General features: G+C 49.2%; 9 protein-coding genes across 9 annotated transcripts; 3 read left to right on the top strand and 6 right to left on the bottom strand.

Annotated features, from left to right (window-relative positions):
- Positions 1–4,167: 4,167 nt before the first annotated feature.
- Positions 4,168–4,701, top strand: EI90DRAFT_3065597 (uncharacterized protein). The gene is made up of 2 exons (XM_039060884.1): positions 4,168–4,204; positions 4,259–4,701. The coding sequence occupies exon 2, from the start codon at positions 4,309–4,311 to the stop codon at positions 4,522–4,524; it is 216 nt and encodes a 71-aa protein (XP_038913979.1). The 5' UTR covers positions 4,168–4,204; positions 4,259–4,308; the 3' UTR covers positions 4,525–4,701.
- A 1,874-nt stretch (positions 4,702–6,575) lies between these two features.
- On the bottom strand, positions 6,576–7,328 carry EI90DRAFT_3065590 (uncharacterized protein). Its single transcript, XM_039060883.1, has one exon. It carries the CDS (start codon positions 7,152–7,154, stop codon positions 6,903–6,905), a length of 252 nt encoding a protein of 83 aa, XP_038913978.1. The 5' UTR covers positions 7,155–7,328; the 3' UTR covers positions 6,576–6,902.
- On the top strand, positions 7,008–7,744 carry EI90DRAFT_3065589 (uncharacterized protein; the record flags this gene model as incomplete). Its single annotated transcript, XM_039060882.1, has 3 exons — positions 7,008–7,129; positions 7,167–7,241; positions 7,269–7,744. Coding segments are annotated over 2 exons (288 nt in total), but the record flags the coding sequence as incomplete, so codon positions are not given.
- Positions 7,463–9,033, bottom strand: EI90DRAFT_3217894 (uncharacterized protein; the record flags this gene model as incomplete). Its single annotated transcript, XM_039066465.1, has 5 exons — positions 7,463–7,966; positions 8,023–8,049; positions 8,101–8,226; positions 8,288–8,917; positions 8,966–9,033. The coding sequence occupies 5 exons, from the start codon at positions 9,031–9,033 to the stop codon at positions 7,888–7,890; spliced, it is 930 nt and encodes a 309-aa protein (XP_038913976.1). The 3' UTR covers positions 7,463–7,887.
- Positions 9,034–9,765: 732 nt separating this feature from the next.
- On the bottom strand, positions 9,766–10,284 carry EI90DRAFT_3065586 (uncharacterized protein). Its single transcript, XM_039060881.1, has one exon. The coding sequence runs from the start codon at positions 10,109–10,111 to the stop codon at positions 9,941–9,943; it is 171 nt and encodes a 56-aa protein (XP_038913975.1). The 5' UTR covers positions 10,112–10,284; the 3' UTR covers positions 9,766–9,940.
- Positions 10,285–11,415: 1,131 nt separating this feature from the next.
- EI90DRAFT_1599433 (uncharacterized protein) lies at positions 11,416–12,735 on the bottom strand. The gene is made up of 5 exons (XM_039051948.1): positions 12,381–12,735; positions 12,185–12,317; positions 11,717–12,130; positions 11,535–11,657; positions 11,416–11,482 (listed from the first exon to the last, which is right to left on the bottom strand). Exons 1-5 carry the CDS (start codon positions 12,493–12,495, stop codon positions 11,452–11,454), a joined length of 816 nt encoding a protein of 271 aa, XP_038913974.1. The 5' UTR covers positions 12,496–12,735; the 3' UTR covers positions 11,416–11,451.
- An 859-nt stretch (positions 12,736–13,594) lies between these two features.
- On the top strand, positions 13,595–15,664 carry EI90DRAFT_1598827 (uncharacterized protein). The gene is made up of 4 exons (XM_039051947.1): positions 13,595–13,651; positions 13,702–13,889; positions 13,948–15,393; positions 15,449–15,664. The coding sequence occupies exons 2-4, from the start codon at positions 13,756–13,758 to the stop codon at positions 15,495–15,497; spliced, it is 1,629 nt and encodes a 542-aa protein (XP_038913973.1). The 5' UTR covers positions 13,595–13,651; positions 13,702–13,755; the 3' UTR covers positions 15,498–15,664.
- Positions 15,665–16,081: 417 nt separating this feature from the next.
- On the bottom strand, positions 16,082–18,358 carry EI90DRAFT_3155849 (uncharacterized protein). Its single transcript, XM_039066019.1, has 10 exons — positions 18,130–18,358; positions 17,996–18,065; positions 17,884–17,929; positions 17,794–17,822; positions 17,661–17,726; positions 17,450–17,599; positions 17,363–17,390; positions 17,160–17,293; positions 17,087–17,097; positions 16,082–17,021 (listed from the first exon to the last, which is right to left on the bottom strand). Exons 1-10 carry the CDS (start codon positions 18,204–18,206, stop codon positions 16,550–16,552), a joined length of 1,083 nt encoding a protein of 360 aa, XP_038913972.1. The 5' UTR covers positions 18,207–18,358; the 3' UTR covers positions 16,082–16,549.
- Positions 18,359–20,471: 2,113 nt separating this feature from the next.
- EI90DRAFT_3155848 (uncharacterized protein) lies at positions 20,472–22,416 on the bottom strand (the record flags this gene model as incomplete). Its single annotated transcript, XM_039066018.1, has 10 exons — positions 20,472–21,227; positions 21,283–21,293; positions 21,353–21,486; positions 21,554–21,581; positions 21,645–21,794; positions 21,851–21,931; positions 22,002–22,030; positions 22,084–22,129; positions 22,195–22,264; positions 22,337–22,416. 10 exons carry the CDS (start codon positions 22,414–22,416, stop codon positions 20,756–20,758), a joined length of 1,101 nt encoding a protein of 366 aa, XP_038913971.1. The 3' UTR covers positions 20,472–20,755.

Genomic DNA, 22,416 nt, shown 5'->3' with positions numbered 1-22,416 from the left:
TTCCATCAGTGTCATCTACCCGCTTAGATGTAGAACACTTGTTCACGAACAGCTTGTATGGACACTAGTGGGGGAAGGGAAAGCATACGATATCCCTCGCATCGGAGACTTCAAGGCTGCCTTCAAAAGTGCTCGTACTTTCTGATATTCATAAGTGGGATCTTGATGCCGTCGGGAGGAGCGGGTCCGGAACGGATCAAACGATATGGGTGCGTTTTGTTCAATTACGATCCAGGACCAGTTTATGGGGTTGAATTTCATTTGTCGTTTGTAGCCCATGCTTATATGTTATTTGGTGCAGGACGAGCACAGTTAAGTCCCGAGGAGGGGAAGGCAAAGTAGACAAGCTTTCATTTCCGGATGATAGAGGGTGTCATGTCGCCAATGACGTTGCCATCTTCAAGCACTTCATAAACTTCCAAGACGGATAACAAGGACTTTCTCGTCTCAAAGGCATCATCGAGTTTCAGTGCGAGGTCGTGTTAGTTCAAACTGCGAGTTTTCAGCTGATGAATCTATGATATCTCAAGGTCCTTGCGCCAAAAATATGAATTAGACTCGAGAGTGCTGCAATACTGCAGGGTATGAAAGGTCGTGGGCCCGGGAAGCCCGCAGAGCTCCTCAACATCGCAATCATTGGAGCAGGCTTTAGACAAGGACAAGCAGAAACAGCTAGTGGAGAGGTTGTTTCAGTTTGCTGAAAGAAGCCCCTACACACATGTGAGACGCTACTTTCCAAGGGACGGTCAGAGACTGAGCAGCGCTGTCTAGCAACTCGAAGGGGTCATGGTCTGAGTTGTTGAGGGAGTTCCGATTCCCATCCAATGGTTGGTTTGCGAGCGCTTGCGTGGCAGTGGTCGTTAGGGTTAGCCTCAAACGACCATAAATTCACGTTGGGCTTCGCCCTATTTGATTCGATGGGAAATTGAATACTGATACAGACTGACTCGGCCAACTCCGTCGCAGAAACAAGTGCCAAGGATGAACCCACGCGCAACTATCTGAAGTCTCCAAACGAAGTTTCGGATGCTGCGGCTTGACAATTTTTCTCCATTTTCCCGCACGTTACTTGCCACTCGTGGTGGATAGGTTGTCCCATTCCAACTAACCCGCAGGAGCCTGCCTCTGATACCATTTCACAATGCCTCTGGCCTCTTAGCCAACCTCCACCTAAAGTCAACTATGTGGGGTACCAAAAGCCACAACAGCATGGTCTTACGCTGGATCTTTTAGTCCCAGATCGGCGAAGGCTAAAATGATAACCATACAAACGCTGCTCCTGATTTTGCATGGTAATGGCCGATTCCGAGTGTAATGGACCCCCTTGTACCCTTCGAGTGCCCTTCGAGCGACAACACGGAAGAATACTCTTTTCGCTCCCCCACCCACAATATGGAACACCGATTACCCATCCGTATCTCGCCTTTGCTTCTGATTCCTAATATTCTGTGAGAGATAGCAGTAGATTGCTTCGATTGTTGAGAAGCGGACGTCAGGCGGCCGCACGGCTTCGCGACGTTGGAAACCTGCAGTGTGGATGAACCATATTGCAGACACCCGTATGTTTCAAGCTGTGGCCAATTTGATTGATAGTCCTCCCCAAATTGACACCAGCAAGCAGTCAACAGGGGCCGGGAGGTCGAGTAAGGGACATGCGATCCATCGCTTGTCCAGTGTCGTGTGTCTCTATGGCCGCCGGCGCTTCGTGCCAATGTCCCGCTTTCCTCAGCGAAGGTTTCAGACGCCTTCCCTGTTGAAGGGCTGGAACGATTTCATCATTCACATTACAATCGACAATCCGGACTGCTGGCATCATAAGTCAAATCCTTCCCGCAACCACCGCGCTGATCGGCACGATAATGTTTTGGAATTATATTAGGCTGAAGTCCTCTTATATGCACATGTTATGCATAGCTTACCGACACCATCATCGTTCAAAAGCTAACAATTCCATCGCTAAAAGGCAGAGAGAGCTTAGCATACATATTGCCTTCGCTAGCACGATTCAGTATGGAGCCCAGAGTCACAAGAGCACCGAGCACGCGTGGGGATGGCAGGTGGTTTGACGATGTCTTAAAAGGATTTACGATAATGAAACTAAATTGAAATAGGTACTGTGCGCTGTCATTGGCCGTGCAGTGTTTGGAGGAACAGAGCGGGGGGCAGATCTATTTCAACTGGATCAATGGCCACGAAACCGAGATCCATGGCAGTAACAACCAATCGCCAACCCTTCCCAAGCGACCTAGTCGTATGATGCATACCTCTCGCAGAAGCACAGATAGCCTCATCGAGTAGTACTAGTCGACTGGACCACGTAGGCACACTCGATGGAATATGGAACTAGGGGGGCCACAATGGGCTGACCTTATGATAGTCGAGAGGAAGGAAACCTATTGGCACCAACAGCACCGGAGTGCAGAAGTGCCAGCCAACGTGCAGGCAGTTAGGAGACATGCTAGCCGAAGCGAGTAAAATTACGAGCAAGGGCTCCCAATGTCTTTGGCTCGAGTTTGTTTCCCAACCCTATCAGGGTGCTTTGTTCGCCATGCGCGACCTGAACGACATGCTTGGATTGAAGTTGAAACAGGATGCAAACATGATTACTGCCGTCACGATATGTGACGAGACAATTTATCGCCGAAGGTGCATGTAAAGGATAGCGCATCTCTCATCGTGGTGATGGTGCCATGGGGACATCTGGTGTCTCGAACATATCACATGAATGTCACTCGGCGCCGGATAACATACAGAAAGGTTGGACTACTATAGGCTGACTACACATGACAGGTGAAATTCAACCCCGTAAACTGGCCCCGAATCCTTGTTGAACAAAAACGCACCTGTATAGTTAGATTCTTTCCGGAGCCGCTCTTCCCGCCGGCATCAAGATACCACTCAGAAAATAGGAGCGCACTTGAAGGCAATCTTAAGTCTCCCACGCGAGGGACATCGCGCGCGCGTCCCTTCCCCCCCCCCACTAGGGTCCATAGTGGCCAAGTGCTCTACAGGATATTACTAACAGAATATTTTTTGACTGTACACTTATCTCGGCCCTAAGTGTGCTTATTTTCATCACAACGAACCGTCAAACGCGTTAGCATCAACCATCCTTCAGGCCTTGAATAAGTACATAGGACGCTGACTTTCGTGGGTTCCGCGAACTCTCGCTCACTCTGTGCTAAACGCTGGCACCTATTGATTTTCTGCATGGCATGGGAGAAAAAAATGCGCAGTGGCAATAGTTCTTAGTCCCTACCATTCCGGAAGCCTCCACGGTTACCAGGCTGCTCTTAGACGGCCCTTGTGATGACATGCTCTTTAACCGAATTATTCCAACATCCAATACGAAAACTCTCCTCCGATTTCTACTCCGTCTCATCCTCACTCCTTTCGCTACAACGTGTTCTGCGCTCATGGGGTCAACGCTACAGTGAGTCAACCATGATAAACATTTGGTCTTAGGGATGTGTACGTCGAATCGTCTCGGCCGTCCTAGGCTTCATACTCACTAGCGCAGTGGCGTCAAGGCTTATCCCAACGCAATCAGCTCAATTCGGTACGTGGTTTGTGTGAAATCGCACGGATTGGGTTGAGGGAAGGCCTAGTGCGCATTCTGGGATTCTGGGGGACTGCCCCGGGACGTTTCGGGTGCGGGGGAACTTGGTCCTTGATACCCTCCGCCCACAGATTCGGAGCTCATGGAGTCCGTGGATTCGGGGGATATCCGGATCCCTTCACCCCTGGGGTATGTTTCTTATATATCACATACCCCGCCAGAATAGTTTGGTCCACACCCCAGCCACCCCCGTGGGCAGGGATGAAGGGTCGGGAACAGAAACTGTAGTTGCAAGTCAACAAGTGTAAGATACAGTGGGAGCCGCGCCGGAGGCCAAACACAGAAGTTGTTGTCGAGAGCGTAAGAGTGAGGCCAATCAACTTGGTGCCCATTCCAGTCTCGACAATGTTTCGGAGTTACTGGAGCCGATTGAGGTGGTTGAATTGCTCTCAACCGGCCACCTCAACCAGCCTCGGAGTGATGCATATGTTTGGTATATCACCAATATGCAAAAGGGACTCCGACTCTCCATCATTCTTTTGTGTCTTGCTCAGTCAGGTGCGCCATTTTCACGTTATCCATAGCACCTTTTGTTCACTTACTCAGCGGCTTTCTCGTACGCGGCGGCTCAGACAATAAAACACCGTATGTCTCGCCCTCTAACCACGCAGTCGATTCCATAATAATATCTTCTGTCAGCTCAAAGAGTCTCAAATGGCGATACTGAGTTGCTGCCAGCGCGTTCGCTGATGCGTTATGCTCCATCATTGCTTGCGTGTCTTGCCACCGGCAATTCCTTCACGCTAACAAGCAATTTGAGGAAAGTTCGGCACACAGGGCTGGCAGAATGCAACATCTCGTATCGAGGGCAGCAACTCGATGTGTACATAGGTTCTCCCAAGATCGCACACTACTGGCAGAACGTCCAACGGCCACAGCGGGGTGGTCTCACGCTGGATCTTTAGTCTCAGATAGGCGAAGGCTAAGTAGTAGCCATACGGCACTGCTCTCCGTTTTAGTATGGATCCCCTTTATACCCTTCGGGTAACGATAGGATCACTCGAAGAATACTCTTTGTCGTTCCTACACATCAATTACTTATATTAGCACCCATCATTCTGTCTTTGATTCTTCTGTTCTGTCCCTATCTCCCCTTTGCTTCTGATTCCCAATATCATAGACTCTTCTTATGACACATAACAACGGATTATCCTGACCGTTGAGAAGTGAACAGCGTCATGCGACCACTCAACTTAGCAAAGTTGGAAATATGGCTTGGGGATAATCAATATTGCGGACCCCATATCTCAAGCGCTAGAAAGTTTCCAGCTTCAAATGCAGGAATCCATTTTACGAAGGCACACAACAGCTTTGGCAACTTGAGTTTGTCTCAGATTGTAACACCATAGATCTTATCGGCGTGCCTTCTTCATCATACACGACCTGAAGCGACACGAGCGGAGTTAATATGCAGTATATCGCGTCAACGAACGCGTCAGCAGCGATCCAGTATCGCCACTTGAGACCTTTGTAACTGACCGAAGATAATATTATGAGGGAATCAGTTGCGTGTATAAAGGGCGAGACATATTTGATTGCCTGAGCTGCCGTGCGCGTGAAAATCGCTGAGTATTACAGTGAGTGAACAAAAAGTGCCGATAATACTTGGTCGAGCGAGGCACAGAAGAATAATCGTCATCAAACAGAGTCGGAGTCCCTTTTGTATGTATCAGTGACATCCGCCCGCTTAGATGTAGAACATTTGACCACGGTCGGGGAAGGGAAGGGATAGGATATCGATCCGTCACGTTGGGAACTTTTGCCTTCAAGAACACTCGTACTTTCTGGTATCCGTGACTGAGATTTTCATACCAACAAGAGGAGGGTCCCTAACTATACAGGTACGTTTTTTTCGATAAGATCTGGGGCCAGTTTACGGGTTAAATTTTATCTGTCCTGTGTAGCCAGTCTAGCCCATTTGTGCCTGTATGTTATCCAGTGCAGAGTGGGCGGAGCCAAGTCCCGAAGAGCGAAAACGAGGCAAGCCTACTGAAACACGCAGAAATTCTTTATCCTTTTGGATGATAGACACAGACCCGAGAGCACCGCAACACGACAAAGCACAAAGGGCCATCGGCCACGAGATGGTTGGAGAGTCCCTCAACATCAACGCGCCAGAAGTGAAGCCAACTCTACACAAGCACAGGTAAAAAAAAAACACCAATAGAGGTGGGGATCGATTCAGTTTGCTGAAAAGCCTCTACGCATTAGACGCACGCTGCTTTTCATAAGACGGGAGTCGAGGCTGAGCAGTGCTGTCCAAGGGACACAGTTAAGGACAATTCTCACTCAATAGTTGATAGCGCCTGCATGACAATAGCCGTTCGCGTTGACACCTTGAAGTTGGGGGCTTTGCCACCCGGATTCAATGCAATATTGTATGATCAGCTCGGCCACTTCCGTCACATTGACACTGGCATCTGAATTTCACCATGTCTTGAATGGAATTCTGAGTACAAAGGATGAATTAATGCATGACTACCCACCATTCTCCCAGAACGGAGTCCTGCAGATGATAATTTTTTCTGCACTTTGCTTTCTCGCCTCTCATGTAATACGTTCAAGACACCAGATCTACTTTAGTAGAGGCTGGGATCCTGCCTAGACACCAGACGACCTCGGGACCGTCCCACACTATGAGAGGAGTACTCACATCAATCCTGTGCCATTTCAGGTCGTGTGTGGCGAACAAATAGGCAGCCTCTTACTAAGCGAACGAAGCACTCTGACAGGATTGATCATGCTGAAGTCCGGAAAGTTGATCCATCATGTGAATTGCTGAATTGGAGTGCGGAAATATTGCCGGGTCTAAAGAAGTCTCGTGCCGCAGTAAGCACGGGCAACAGACATCCAGAGCGGAGGACCTGTCTACACCTTAAGCGGGTACGATCTCTTTCGAGTCTTCCATCAGACTGAGGTCAGCTAGCGCGTCTCTCGACTGTCTCGCTCTAGCTCTGGCGCGAGGCTGGCCGGCGCTCCGCACTTCGGTGCCAATATATTCTAGAGTCACCTTCCCCTCGACTTCGAGTATCGTAAGGTTAGTCCGGGTGCCTCCTTAGCTCCATTGTCCACACAGTTCAGCAGAACTGGTATTACTTGGTGACGCTGTCTGTACCATGCATGAACGCTGCCGGCTACTAGGCATCGTCCGATGCTGCGGGTTGAATCTCGTATTTCAAACTTTGTGACTTCGGGGGGCACCTTGGTCGTGGGTTTTCTCTTAGCATCGTCAATTGCTTGCGGTCATGCATGCCTCGCCATTCAAGGCCCTGTGGTCAGCCTATCAAAGCCTTTGCATACAAACTGTACAATGGCGTTTACTCGGCAGAGGCTGGTGACAGTCTGACCCAACCACTATGGCTTCTAACCCGTCGACAGCTGGGAGGATCGCTAGGACCCGGAACATCATCAGGCAGGTGACCAGCCTCCATAGTAGGAATACCATAATTTTGGACATCTGTGCGACTTGGACTTGAACTCTAAGTAGTAGCGCCCTCTCGTTTCGTGATGGAATAACCCCACACGCACGAAACATGCTTTACGAGCGCGGGTAGAAAAGTCGCCAACGTGTGCTTGCCATCTGTTGTTCTTCGCCTACTCATTCCAAACATTATTGTTGTCAGTACCATTTGGGGTGAATGCGTTATAGCTTCTGAGTATCCCGTCATCGGATGTGGCATGCATACCCGGCCAGGGGGCCAAATGCAACGCAACTCAACGCCCCATGTCGAAGGTCGCTGATACCTCGCCTGTTGAAGATGCGAATAGCAGGGGAGTTCTCAATGTATTTCTTGCACACCAAGCACATGCGGGCATGCAATTACTTTTTGTCAGGAAGGAGTACGTCGGAGTTACCAGCTGAGCTCTTACAGGATGATGGAAGCATGACAAGCCAAGTTAGCAAATAACCCGGTGACGCCCGTGCACTTTTACAGGGCTGGGAAATGCTTCAATGGACGAGGTTCTCAGGCGAAAGGAAACCACAAGCACAAATTTGGGGCTCTCGATTCCCCTGCTGCCATTCACATCAATATACCTGCTAGCTTGCCAACAGTGAAACTGTGCCAACACCAGACTCGGCATTGTTGAAAGAGGGCTGGTGATGACTGATTGGGTGTTGATGCACATGTAAATCTTGAATGCTATTTCGATGAAGGAAGTAAAGTACATCCAGCGAATCTCAGCCAGCAAACGCCTGAATTAACCCAAATCATTTACGCTAGAAGGCAATGCTTCAGAGTGTCGAAACAGAAAGCATTGCGATCGTGTCAAACCCGGCAGTCGACGAGAGGTGAAGTAGTGTTCTGATTATTTTCAGGGAATTGTTCGACTCCCTCCTCACTCAGCCTTCGATAAGGGAATTAGATAGGACACATCTAGCTGATTTTGCGGAAGGAACTTACAGGTCATCAATGAGGTCGCGTGAGAAGCTGAGGGAAAGAACTGAGAACGGGACAAACAGTCATAACACACCAACTCACACATGATGGAATACACCGGACAGACCGTGTTCTGCTGGGCCATTCGCGAGTACTTGATCACTAAGTGCTCTCTTGAGCTCACCCTCACTAATTTCTCTCCCGACCCTGGGTCCACGAGCAGGGCCCCTTGAATGACCATCCACAGTGTCAGTGCAGAACAATTCCAAAATTCGGATGAGATACTCACAGCCCGAACATGTTTGGAGGGAAATGGGGAATTACGATTCCTGGGCCCAGTGGTCCGATCTGACGTCCTAGCAACGGTCGTGCAATGCCTGGGCCAAAGAGGTCCGGTCGAATTTCAATTCCTGGGCCCAGTAGTCCGAACCGACGTCCTGGCGGCAGTCGTGCCATAGCTGGGCCATAGCCTAAAAAGGGCAGTGAAATCCCATTATCTTTGAGACTTTCTCGGCGGGCGATTTCCCAAACATGCTCGTCGCGGCTAGATACTTCCGCATTGCGGCCTTGAACACGAGAGAGACCTGGAGGGTAATGGAAAGGTCCAAGTTCTGGGGCGAGTGGTTCTAATCGACGTCCTAGAGGTGGTCGTGGTGCCTTAGCTGGGCCATAGCCGAAAAGTGGCCCGTACCGACGTCCTAGAAACGGCGGTCGCACGAGTGGGCTGAAAGCGCCCGGTGGAAGCCGAGGACCACTAGGAAAAACACCTCCACGTCGTACTGGAAGCGGAACTTCAAGAAGCGGAATATTATGAGGAATAAAAGGAATAAAAGGTTGACGGCGGACGGCGTTATGCTCGTCGCGGCTAGACAGGCCCTGATTGCGGGCATCGACGTCGCGAGGGAGACTAATAAATGCGCTAGTGAGATCCCATGTAGATATTAAACATTATTTTGCGTGGATTTACATTCCAGGGGCTGCCAAAGCCTGGGACACGAACAAGATAGTGACGACAACAGTCGTGAAAGCCCGCATGGTTGAATGATGGTGCAAATGAACGATGCAATAGAAAGCAAATGTGGGTGTGGGTCGAGGTTGTAAAGAGGAAGCTAGGGAATGGGAATCTTTAGCCCGCAGACTGCGAGTTATCCTGCTGCGTACAACAGCAGTTGAGGTTGAACTCACTGCAACCAGCGCACTAGAAAAGAAGAGGACTGAATGCTTGACTGAGACCTGCCAGTGAGGGAACCTGAGAAAAATTTTCCGTCGTTTTAAACGTCATTCACCGCCTTGTCCAATTAAGGAGCCGTGGATCATTCGGTCAACTAACAGCAACGGGCAATCCAAACTCGGGTATATGATTGATGTCGACAACTGTAGTAGTTAGGTTAGGTGGTGAGATGGGGTTACGCCGAGCACATAGTTCTGATATAAACGTGGTCACATCAGGCAGCAGGCGTTCACCGTCCGGTGCAGTGTCAGCATCGAGGCATGATTACGGCTAGTTTACGGGGGCTGGGGCTGAATCTAATCTGAATCATCTGTTGTTTGTAGCCGGGTGCGTGTGACGTCTTCGGAATAAACACATGATATCTCAAGGTCTTGAATATGGGTTGGACCCAAGAACGCTGCAAAATGACGAGGCACGGAAGGTCATCCAACTAACGGGGGTGGGGGTTGGTTCAGCTGGAAAGAAGTCTCCACGCACACAGGCGAGAACGCTACTTTCTGAGAGACGCTCGAGACTGAACAGTACTATCCAGCGGCTTGAAGCGTCATAGTCCCACCCAATGGTTCATTTGTGAGCGCTGGTGTGGTAATAGCCGTTAGCGCAAATTCACTTTGGCGCTGCGAAGTTGGGCTTTGCCCCGTTTAATTCGATGCAAAGCCGGGGACTGAATGCGGAACCACTTCCATCACATTAACAGCAACTGGCGCTGAATTAATGCACGACTGTGTCCATACCGCCTAATTCTCCTAGGATGGAGTCCTGCAGATTACGATTTCCCAACACTTTGCTTTCTCGCCATTCATGCAATGTGCCTGAATCTTCGACAATCCATTCAATCCGTCGATAAACTGTCTCGTCGAATATTGGGACGGCAGCGATCATGGCTGTACCCTGTCACATCAATCCAGTGCTGTAATTTCAAGTGGTGTGACGAACATAAGCACTCTGGTGTCGAAATCTAGAATCAAACTCGAGTCGCCGAAGACATCGATAAAGCGGATTGCTGAAATTGGAGCGCAGGAAACTGAACAACATTACTCGGCCTGGGAGAGGCGGGTTCTCGTGCCGCAATAAGCACTGGCGACAGACTTCCAGAGCCGAGAACCATCTAGACCTTAAGCGGGCACAGTTTTTTCATCAGTTGTCCTACCTGCTTGTCAAGTAAGGCGAGCTCAGTGTGCTTCCTTAGCTCCAGTGTTCCTACACAGTCTAGCCGAACTGGTGAGGCTGTCCGCACTATGAATGCTCCCAACTACTAGGCATCGTCTGATGTCGGTGCTGGGGGGAATGCGTAAAACCTTTGGACGCACCAACTGCTTCGCTTCTCAGCTTCCCGAATTGCGGATTGAGGCTGTATTTCAAACTATGTGACTTCGGGCGTGCCTCGCCATTCCAAACCCCCGCCTGTGAGCCTAATTGAGTTCAAAGCTTTTGCATTATGTATTGTTGTATGAGTCAACTCCGGCGTTCAGGGGCAACACTCGAGCAACGAGAGACAAAGGTATGGAACTAAAGCTATATTATCATTATGTTTAACTACGGTGTTTTATAGTACAACAGGGCGATGCTACAGGATGGACCGCGCGCAGATGCGTCGGAGAGGCGGTGTCGGAATGGGTCAAATTGCCGAAACGGTGTAATTCGACATTGTTCAATGGCGTTTGTTCAGCAGTTCAGCCCAACTATTATGCCCTTTCATAGGTGTTGACCTCGTCGACAGCTGGGAGGGATCGTTAGGACCCGGAACATCATAATGCTGGACACCTGTGCGAGCTGTGCCGGATGGGACTTGATCTCCGAATAGGGTCCTTTCATTGACAACTCTACACGCATGAAACATGCTTTGCGAGCGTAGATGGGAAATTGCAAACGGATGCTTATAATCTATGTATCATATGCAGCATTCGCTTGTTCGCTCCCTCATTCCAAGTAAACAATATTGTCGTCACTACGATCGGCGTGAATGCCCATTTGCTATTTCTATGAAGAGAGTAAAGTACATCCAGCGAAATCTCAGCCAGAAAGTGCCTGGATCAACGTCGATTAATCCGAATCATCTAGCTGCATCAGGGTCGAAACAAAAACATTGTGATAGGGTCAGTCGACGAGAGGTGAAGCAGCGTCCTGACTATCTTCAAGGGACCGTTTGACCCCCTCATCACTCAGCCTTCGAGAAGAGAATCAGATCGGGACACATCTAGCAGGGTTTGCGGAAGGAACTCTTACAGGTCATCAGCGAGGTCGCGTGAGAAGCTAGGGGGAAAGGACTAAGAACGGGATAAACAGCCATAACACACCGACTCACATATGATGGAATATACCGGAAAGACCACTTTGTTCTGGACCATTCGCGAGCACTTGATCACTAAGTGCTCTCTTGAGCTCACCCTCGCTCATTTCTCTCCTGCCGATCGCCCGATAAGGCCCCCTTGAATAAACGCCCAGTGTCAGTGCAAAATAATTCTAAAATTTGGGTTAGATACTCACAGTGGAGGGAAATGGGGGATTGCGATTCCTGGGCCCATTGGTCGGAACTGACGTCCTAGCAACGGTCGTGGGCCGAAGAGGTCCGGTCGAATTGCGATTCCTGGGCCCAGTGGTCCGAACCGACGTCCCAAGGGTCGTGGTGACATAGCTGGGCCATAGCCTAAAAATAGCTCCGCATTGCGGACCGGTAGAGGAGAAACGCCCCCAAATGGCTGTGCATGTGGATGATGGTTGAAAGTGTCCAGTGAAAACTGAGAACCGCTAGGAAAACCATCGCGACGTGATATTGCAATAGGAAACGGAAGATCATGAAAAACATTATGAGGAAGAAAAGGTTGACGGCGGACGAGATCTCCGCCATGCTCGTCGCGGCTAGACAGCTCCTCATTGCGGGCATCGACGTCGCGAGGGGGACTAATAAATGTGCTAGTGAGACTCCATGTAGAACATTATTTTGCGTGGATTTACATTCCAGGGGCCGCCAAAGCCTGAGACGCGAACAAGGTAGCGACGACAACAGCCGTGAAAGCGCGCATGTTTGAAGTGAATCGAGTGATAGTGCAAGTGAATGATAGTGCGAGTCGAGGATGTGGAGAGGAAGCTAGAAAGAATCTTTAGCCCAGAGACTGCGAGTTGCCCTGCTGCGTACAGCAGCTGAACTTACTGCAACCAGCGCACAAATAATGAAATAAAAGAGAAGAAGAGAAGAGAGGACTGAAAGCTTGACTGAAACCTGCCAGTGAGGGAACACGAGAGCGCACTCCCGTGTTTTTAAACATCCTCCCAAGTCATCCACCGCCCTGCCCAGTTAATGAAGCCGTGGATCATTTGGCCAACCAACAGCAACCGGCGGTCCAAACTCGGGTACATGATGCATTGGCAGTGCGATGATGTCGTAGTCAGGTCAGGTGGTAGGCCGGGCACATAGTTCTGATATAACACGGTCGCATCAAATACCAAGAGTTTACCGTGTCCAGTGCAGTGTCGACGTCGAGGCGTTCAATATCCAGGTGACAGGGTATTGTTGATGATTCTCGATTGAGCGAATGCTCTGTAGTATACTACCGAGTCATGGTAGAAGTACGGCATGGAGCAGTGATGCGTTTGAGACTGAGAACAGTGGTGCATGTCGTTTGTTGCTGAGCATGTCGAGTGATGGGTAGGTTACCAACTTCCACTGGAATAGAGTCGATTGATGGAGCGAATACGCGAGATCTGAGTGGCAACCTGGAGCCATTGACGAAAGCTTGATGGTTGCCGAATGCCAACGGGTTATGCGATGCAGTCTCCAGAACTCGGTGATTGATTGACAGAGGGCGCCGATGCGATATGTTCTATTCGTCAGAGGCTGCGGTGGTGACGTGAGGGCAAATCTTGTCTTTGAGCCGTGGGAATCACACTCATGCCTGACACTGAGAGGCAACTCACATTCAGATTTGCAGCGGACGGAGTTAAGATCGACTGAACTCAAACCCACACTAGTATTAAACTCGGTGTGTGGTGTCCAGTTGTGCGTCCGCGAACCGTCTCAATGTCTTTAATCTCTGTCAGCGAGCGTACTATGACGGGGAAAGCTGTATTCGATGCTTTGGATACATTGATCATCAAAGTCTCCGATGTCGTTGCAGAGTTAGAACGTCACAGTGATGTGCTGTGTGCACCGGAGCGTATGTCAGGTGTCTCCCCTGGGATGGTATTAGAAGAGGTTTGTTAGTGTGCCCCAATCTTCCAATTCGTTCGCAATAGACATGCACATTCCTCATTCCATAGACCAGCACCTCAACCAAAACATGGCAGAACTAGAAAAAATAGAGGTGCATACCACTTGTTTTCAGCTTCTTTGACGATATTTACTTTTTGGTCTTCAGCAACGAGTGATGCGTGCACGACGACTCTTGTCACGCCTTCGTAACTGCTCCGTGCACCTTGCTCCTGGTAATATTGTTTGCTCCCCTTCTCAATATTTAAATTGACTCACAGTATAGCAAATAATCTACCACCCGAAATCCTATCCTACATATTTGTTCTTGGCGTTGAACATGCGAAACGCGACCTGGATATGGTGGAGTCTAGCTCTACGGAAGGGAATTACTTCGAAGGAATCCCATTTAATCTCCTCGTATCGCAAGTGTGCAGACGATGGAGGACAATTGCTATCAGTACGGCCACTTTGGTGAGCTCGGCCCGTGCATATCTCCCCCCAATTTGTCAATTATTTAACTCGCTCACAGTGGACAGAAATTTCCCTTTTCTGAGAAACCACCTCACAACCTAACGCGACTCTTTCTTGCACGATCCAAAGGAGCTATTCTGGACGTTACGCTTTCTCTGCCCGACATCGACAGCCTGAAGACTGAGGCACGCATAAAAGAGAGAATTGATGTTCTCTGCGAGCATCTTTCAAGGGTTGATTCTCTTACGATCAATGCAGCTCGACGCACACCACTTGATCACCTCCTTACGACATTTTTGGAGAAGTGCGAGCCACAATGGAATGCTTGTGGTCAGACTCAAACAACTTTGCGGAAGCTCAGGTTGTCAGGCGACTTGCATGCTTTAACGCTAAACGTATCTCAGGACCGCCTTTCCTTCGTTCTTCAGATGCTACGAGGCGTAGAGGATGTTGTATTGGAGGGAACATTACTGCCGTGGCACAGTCCCGCGTTCGAAGGACTGAAGCGGCTGCGCCTGGTGAGGTTGCGCACCAAGGCGTTCCCATTTGAGCGTGAATTTATCTCCATTATCCGGAATTGTCCTTTATTGGAAAGCTTGAAACTCGAAGAGGCGAACTTTAGATTCGGAAATTGGTCCGACATCGCTGACATGCGGCGCGAAACGCACCCAGTCAACCTTAATCGACTCGAGTCGTTGCATCTTTCTATGCTGCCATGGAATGAGATGGAATTCATTCTCCATCTCCTTAATGCTCCAAACCTGAAAAGCCTGCGGGTAATTATGCCCACAGAGAATTTGGATCTAGATGATGATGATACGTATTTCGACGACTACAGCGGACACGAGATTGAAGGTCTATTCCGAGATGAACATGTGCTGAAAAGCGTTGCGGCATTCATCAGCCGTTCCCAAGTAGACACTTTTGAGAAATCTTTGCGCACCCTACACATCGGATCCTTTGATACAGATGATGAGAGTACGAGCCCGCAGTTAGTAGAAGTATTAAAAGTGGTCCCTAATCTCCACACTCTTAAACTTAATGATGTTGCAATGAGGGTTGGTGTTCTGTCATCTCTTTCCGCCATTGCACAGACATCCGGTGCGCCAAGCTCCCCATCGGAGCACCATTCCGTATTCAGTACCGTCAGCATCCCGTCCATCCCTATCTATCCTCCACTAACGTTGTTTGCACAGTGTACGATGAATGTCGACAATGGTGGCTCCACGTCTTACCAGGTCCAGGTCCCCAATTCCAGTCTGCGCGCGAAGATCGTCCCGCTTTGTCCATCACTTCGGGTTCTCAAGCTTTCGAACATTGATGCCATTACTCGAGAAGCTTTGGGTGAATGTAAGTCGGTCGCAGCCCACGTTACCCTCTTAATCTCCATTTCTACCAGTGTTAAGGAACCGAAAAAACAGGGGGCTACCATTGACATTGAAGCTCCACCACATGGCTTGGAACAACCTCGGGCTTCGAGAGGAGCTCGGACCACTTTGCCATTGTGAGTCAAGTGTTGATCGCTGTTCCATCCCCTTCACTCATGCCTCAACGCACAGCCTTAGACATACGGTAGATTTACCAGGTTACTATCAAGCTGATCCATAGTTCTCTTCCTGAGACGCAATGGATGGTGCAGAGTTCATTGCATTTAAAATTTCCTATCATATCGCAAAACGCTATAACGTTTAAACGCCTTAAACGCCAAAAATAATTTATTGATTTCCGAAATGGACTTGGGGAGTTTTTGATACATCTGAGCGTTTATTGAACCACAACCTGAGCAGATTTATCATGCCAGTGAACAGACTCCTACCCAGTGAGTATATATATAATTTTTTAAGTAGCGCACGCAAACCTGATCGACTGCAATAATTGAGCCCTTCTACGTGCAACATTCTGACTCGAGTTTACGAGCATTCCATTTATCCGGAACCGGAAGAGGTAAGGAGTTTGACAGTAAGGTTCGAGCTAGCCGAATCGTGGTACGTGCGATGAATGGGTTTCGAGTAATGGGCCAAATGGCCGTCACGGAATACTTATATGTCGACTGGAAGAGCTTAGAGGGTGGCTTGGGTCAGAATGAATACGCAGGTTTTGGCGAGTGACACGCGGAGCCTAGAACAAGATTATATATAAGGGAACATTGATTGTCGACTTGGGTGTGGCGTCTCCGCCTGCCAGTGCACAAGCCACGGAGATGTCAAGCCACAAATTGAACTGACTCAAAATGATAGGTAATTAACATTGGTGCCAGTTCCAGATCCTCAGGGTGAATTGCTGCTGCTCATGCATCGCGGATTAGGTTGGGTGCCGTGGGAATATAACATATGAAGATCATCGAACGGCACATGCATCTGAGTAACATAAAGTGCATCACAAACAGACGTGAAGATCCGTTGGACAAATGGTGGAAATGGGAAAAGAAAAAATCTAGCTACTAGGACACGACCTTGTGCACATCTTGACAGTGTCCGGGGGTACCCCAAAATATCCATGAGAACGGCCAAACAGAAAAGGCTCTACAAAGCAATTGATACGTTACATAAACATCGTCAGCGTTCATAAACCCAAACACCACCAAAAGTGGCGGCGGAAGACGTCTCCCCTCCAATCAAAAGTTTTTTTTGGTTTGAAAATAATACTGTACTTTGCAAAACTTAAACGGCAAAGATAAACGAAGCACCAAGGAGCATAGCGGCACCCGAGAGCGCACCCATATTTGCATAAGCTAGCAAAGGTGAAGCAGCTCCGCGCCTCGAAGTGCTGGAAGGGGTCGACCCGGACGTCACACCGCTCGTTGCCCCGCTCGTGATGGTGCCACCACCACCTGACGTGTTCACAGGTGTGGTGCCCGTTGTACTTCTAACCGATGAGCCACCAACGATGGAAGTACCGAAGAGGGTCTCTGACGGGGTAGGAGCAGGAGAGTTCACGTTAGGGAGTGTGGCGAAATAGGTGCACTCGGAAGATTTTCCTGGTGGGTGAGGCGAGGGTGTGCTTGGTTGACCTTGGTGGAAGGTAGATGTTACGCCATTGCTGACGTAGACGCCCATAGGAAGAGTCGAGTCACCCTGACAGGAGGAGAACCCCTGGGTATAATTTCCTGGCATGTTCCACTCACACCCCGTACTACACAGGGAAGTCTTCAGGATCCGGAATACAGTACCCACACTAAATCTCGAAGAAACACTTACACATCGTAAACCTAGAGAGATAGAAAGTTCAAGAGACTGATCAAGTGAAGGGAAGGTAATGTTTAAAACCCACATGCTGGCAATACTGCGTGCTACCAGGTTGGTCCTTGCACACGCGGAAGCAGAATTCTTTATCGGCCATGAAGTTGGTCCATTCATGGTACTGACGCAGAACACCACCGTCACCATAACCAAAGACGAGACCACCTGAAGCAAGGGCAGACAATCGAGTCAGTTAAAAATCACTCATTCAAGAAACCGGAAAGGCCGTCTAACCGATTGGATTTCCAAGACCATCGGCACCCTTCAAGCAACAACTTGAGGTGAGTTTCCGGAAAAATCAAGGTTGCCAAAGGGACTTACATGAGGGTCAAGTTCCCCGCCAGAATCGCCCTTGGCAATGTTCAATTTCGTAAGGTCACCTATCCCCGTGACCTGGAGATAGTTCGGCGTCTGAATGAAATGGGCGCCTGTGATAGCTCCAGGCGGAATGAGACGAGTACCATAGCCACTCTGTTCAAATTTAATTGGATGTTGTCTGGATGGGGGGGGGGGGATATGGTACACTACTTACACGAAGACACCAGGCCACTTCCAAACGTTCTGTATTCCCAATGAGACCGTTTGGTGTTGGAGGCGCCTATACAAACACAGGATAATCGTGGCTGTGAGGGCAGCTCCCGAACATGTTCCTGAGCCTGACCCACCCAAAGACAAAAATCGTCGAGTGTGCTCACTGTGGTGGAAGTGCCAGATCACTATGTGTGACAGTGAAGGAAGAGGAATGAAGGGCATACGGTACGAGTTTTGACACACGCTGTCTTGAGAGCTCTTGGTTCCGCACTGAAATGGTCGCACGAGCGTGAACAACAGACTTCCAACAACAAAGTTGATCATGCGACTCCGAACCTGGTTGGTACCGAATTGGCCTTTCTCCGTCCGGTTTGGAGCATTGTAAGGCAAGTATGTGGCGCTGTACCTACAGACTCACAACGTTTCAACGCCTTTTGAGGAAAACTCGCCCATGAGTTCTCTGAACTTACGATGGAACAGGCGCGGTAAACGTTTGAGCTGACACCAAAGAGGCACCAAGCAGGGCGAGGGAGGTCAAAGATAGCATCGTATGCAACAGAGAGAACACAAGGGGGCGAAGACGAAGAGATGGAGGTGCAAAAGCCAAGAACTGTTGAGGCGCTGCCCTTTGAAGGACGTAACGAAATCTGAATTTGAGAATCGCCCATGTTTTGACATGTACATGTGTGGCATGTGAGGCGATGATCTGCTTCGGTCGGCAGTCCCCGGCCCCTGTGTTGCCCCTGTTTTGGGCAAGTCATTCAATTTAGTCAGGGAAAACTTGGTCGAATTGCAATTCCAGCTCTTCTGCCGGTTTCGATTTTAACGTAAATAATCAGGGCAGAGCCACTCACTACCAAAATTGGTATGTTCTGTCAGGGCATTTGAATTGACAGGACTAAATGTGATATTTACAAGGGCGTCCGAATCCCCTAACTGACTATTTGGGAAATTGGTACCATTCATTTGCTGCCATTTTTGGATAATCACATGACCGTGGGGTCATTCATCCGAGGCGGACGTTTTTTGTCTTGTGTCTTCGAGGATGACTCAACGGGAGATTGATCCTTATGACACCGGGAGTGTGTGTGTAATTCTCGATATTTTACTTCCCATAGAGGCTGCCCGTTAGGGCGCCAAGGGGAAGGGGCGAGGCCCAAGGCATATTATCATACATGTTTCTATACTCAAGTTCCACATGATTCTAAGCTCCCGGATAACACCAACATCGTTCGCCAATGCCCGGATTCGCGACTGAACAATCCAAATTCTTCTGAATTGTGACAGTGGTAGACCGTATCACATGAGCCTATTATGCTGCGAGTGATTCCCTATAGAACGTCTGGGTCCATGCCAATTGAACTCCTAACTCCTGGCCGGTTGTGCCCATGAGAGGCCCCTTTCGGGTAGTGAATAGAAGACTTAGTCATATGATATGAACCTTTTCTATACTCAATGTAATCGGTAGTGGAGAAGTTGGTGATCAAGTGATCATGAGACCGGCTCCTCGGCTTGTTGGCCCGACGCATAAACACGTGCCTCTTGAGACTTTGGAGAACCGCGACCTCCCAACAGGTGAGTCGAACCAACGTCCTCTCAATCGGCAAACGCCAGCGAGAGAGTAGGTTGGCGGGTGTTACCACTACACCACCACTCCTCCCCTTATGACACCGGGATGCAACGCGAGGGCGACGTTGGGCACTCAGTATTCATGAAGTGAATGACTACGCCTGCATGATCTCAAAGTCAGATTTGTACCTGCTCAGAAATGAGCTTGAGGCTGACAACAAGCATTGGACAACCTCTAACAAGCTACATAGGCGTCGTCTCACCAGGAGGAAAGTTCATCATCCCCAACCCAAGTATCTTTCTAGGACCCGTGTTCTTTGTGACAAGCCATCAAGCCCGTGGATGGTTCAGGCACTCTAACGTGCTGGTGTTGCTGGTTTTTTCTTGTTCTTCACACATTAAACCGATGACAATGAGGTGCGATGAGTTACCGTAGTCTTCATCATCCTGGGTCCTATGCGCCACGCTGGGTGTCTTCCAGCTCCAAAACCAGGCGTTCTTGTCATATCGAAGTCGTACATAAGAGTCACCCCCGCACTGAAGATTGTTCATTTCAAATAAGGAAATCCTCTTAGCGATGATCTCGCCAACGGTTTTAGGTAGATGATTGGCCTAGGTTTGATAGAGCTCCTCGGAGATATTATACTTCCCTGGTAAGGGTTTATGTACGTAGTCGTGGCCAAAGACACGATCGCTCGTCGCAGCCGTACAGCTGTAGTGAGTGCTAATAGGGCCCTCGATAGGCTATGCCCCGTTCCGGGACTCGCTATTGCTGACCATCTACGGGCTTAGGTGCGCTTCATTCATTGTTTGGACTCCCTGCCTCAAATAGGCGGACGCAGGTGCTGTCAAGGGTGGAATACTAGAAGCCATGCATGCATGGAAAACTAAGCCAATACGGTTTTCTAGTGTCTTTCTGAAGAATCAACTCGCGGCCGGGGCACGCCGTCACTCGTCAGGACATAGGTGATGTCAGCCATGACTTAGACGAAATAGACTAGTCATCGATCGCTAGCAACTCGTCCAACGCCGCATCGCATATATAGATGCCGCCGCCACAAACGCAGGGACAAGGTGTCAGGTGTCAGTGGCTAAGTTGCAAATGAGGATGTGGCGGGAAGCCAGACTAGGGTTTGTGCGTTCGAATCTGCTCGTGATGCACAATTCATGCGCACGAAGCCGCAATGTATATGCAAAGGCCGAGAATCGAATGAAAGAGCAACAAATGCGCCGCGTGCGGCGTGACGTGACTCAGTCTTGGCATCACTTACGGCAACATGACTTTGGCGAAGTAGCTGTCATCTAAGTATAACGTAAGCACGACGCGGTCAAAGATGTGTATACACTTTAGATATACGAGGCGAAATGAAGAAAGATGTCTAGTCAGGATATAATGTTGGAAACCTTCGTGTCCAGAAACCGCAAAACCAGAATACCTCAGGAGACCGAATAAATATGATGGATATTTACGATCACGTTTTAAAAAAAGGGCCATAGATACCCTTGGACGAAGATAGCACTGCGAGCTCAAAGAACAAGAACAAACGAAGCACCAAGGAGCATAGCGGCACTCAAGAGCCCGCTTAAGCCCATGGCAGCTAGCAAAGGCGCGGCTTCACCCTTCGAGCTCCTAGACGTGCTGGATGGTCCCGTCCCACTGCTCGAAGGCTTGCTTGTGATGGTGCTAAGGCTTGGATTGCCAGTCCCCACACTAGAAACACTGGCAACGCTAACACTTGACAAGCTGATGCTAGCGCTGCTATTAAACAGACTCTGAGTGGGAGTGGGAGCGGGTGAATTGACGTTGGGGAGTGTAGCGTAGTAGGAACATTCAGAAGATGATCCTGCTGGATGAGCTGAAGGCGTGACGGGTTCGCCCTGGTGGAAGGTGGATGTCACGCCGTTGCTAACGTATATGCCCATGGGAAGGGTCGAGTCACCCTTGCAACTGGAGAACCCCTGGGAATAATTCCCTGGCATGTTCCAACCACATCCAAGGCTGCGTGGGTTATGAACATCAATACACTCGCTGGACTAAAACTTGATGAACTTACACATCGTAAATCTACGGAGTAGATTGAATTAGTCTGAGGTCTCGGTAAAGAGGAATGCATCGAAACTTACGTGTCCGCAATACTGAGTGTTGCCAGGCTCGTCGATGCAGACGCGGAAACAAAAGTAGTTTGCGCCCATAAAGTTGGTCCATTCATGGTACTGACGCAAAACGCCACCATTCCCATAACCAAAGACGAGACCACCTAAGGCAGAAGCAAAACGGCACAACAATTATAATCAGATCACTTGAAACAACATGACAACTCCCACCGATTGGATTTCCAAGACCGTCAGCACCCTTAAAGGCAGAAATACCCGATTTAACTCCTCACTAGAATGATAATCCCTGGAAAGCACTCACATGAGGGTCAAGTTCCCCGCCGGTATCTCCTGCCGGAATATTCAACTTCGTGAGGTCACCTACCCCAGTGACCTGGAGATAATTTGAAGTTTGGATAAAATGAGCACCCGTAATGGCTCCAGGAGGAATTAAACGAGTGCCGTAACCACTCTATTCAAATTTCAAAGGTTATTGAGCGTCACTCTAGTCTTAGCTGTGGTACGAACGCGGAGGCACCAAGCTACTTCGATACGTTCTGTATTTCCGATAGAAGAATTACCATACTGTGATTTCGTCGATGGGGGTGCCTATGTAGCGATCGATAACGCGGTAATGAGGACGCCATTTGATTGGAATCCCCCTCTTGTCTGGACATACCCAGAGACAGAAATCATCGAGCGTGCTTACTACCCCAAGCATTCAGCGGAATTGCCGCAGATGAAGAAGTTGTGCAACATACGATAAGAATTCTGACACACGCTGTCTTGGGAGCTCTGAGTCCCACACTAAATTATTTGTTGGAATGTTAAATAATGGGCGCTTCGGTTGTTCACGTATGGAATATCCGAACCTCGTTGGTTCCGTATTGACCTTGCTCCGAATGCTGTGGAGTGTTGTAAGGAAGGTATGTGGCAGAATATCTAAGGGTGGCCGCACACGACACGATAATCAACACATGGAACCAAAAAAACATTAGGCGGCGCTAAACTCACGATGGAACTGGCTTGGTGAATGTTTGAGCTGATGTCAAGGAAGCGCCTAGCCCAGCGAGAAGGGAGGTCAGAATGAGCAT

Source organism: Cantharellus anzutake, assembly GCF_015039405.1.
Source record: "Cantharellus anzutake strain C23 chromosome Unknown EI90scaffold_37, whole genome shotgun sequence".
Classification (NCBI taxonomy): Eukaryota; Fungi; Basidiomycota; class Agaricomycetes; order Cantharellales; family Hydnaceae; genus Cantharellus; species Cantharellus anzutake.
This window is presented reverse-complemented; position numbering and strand designations above follow the sequence as displayed.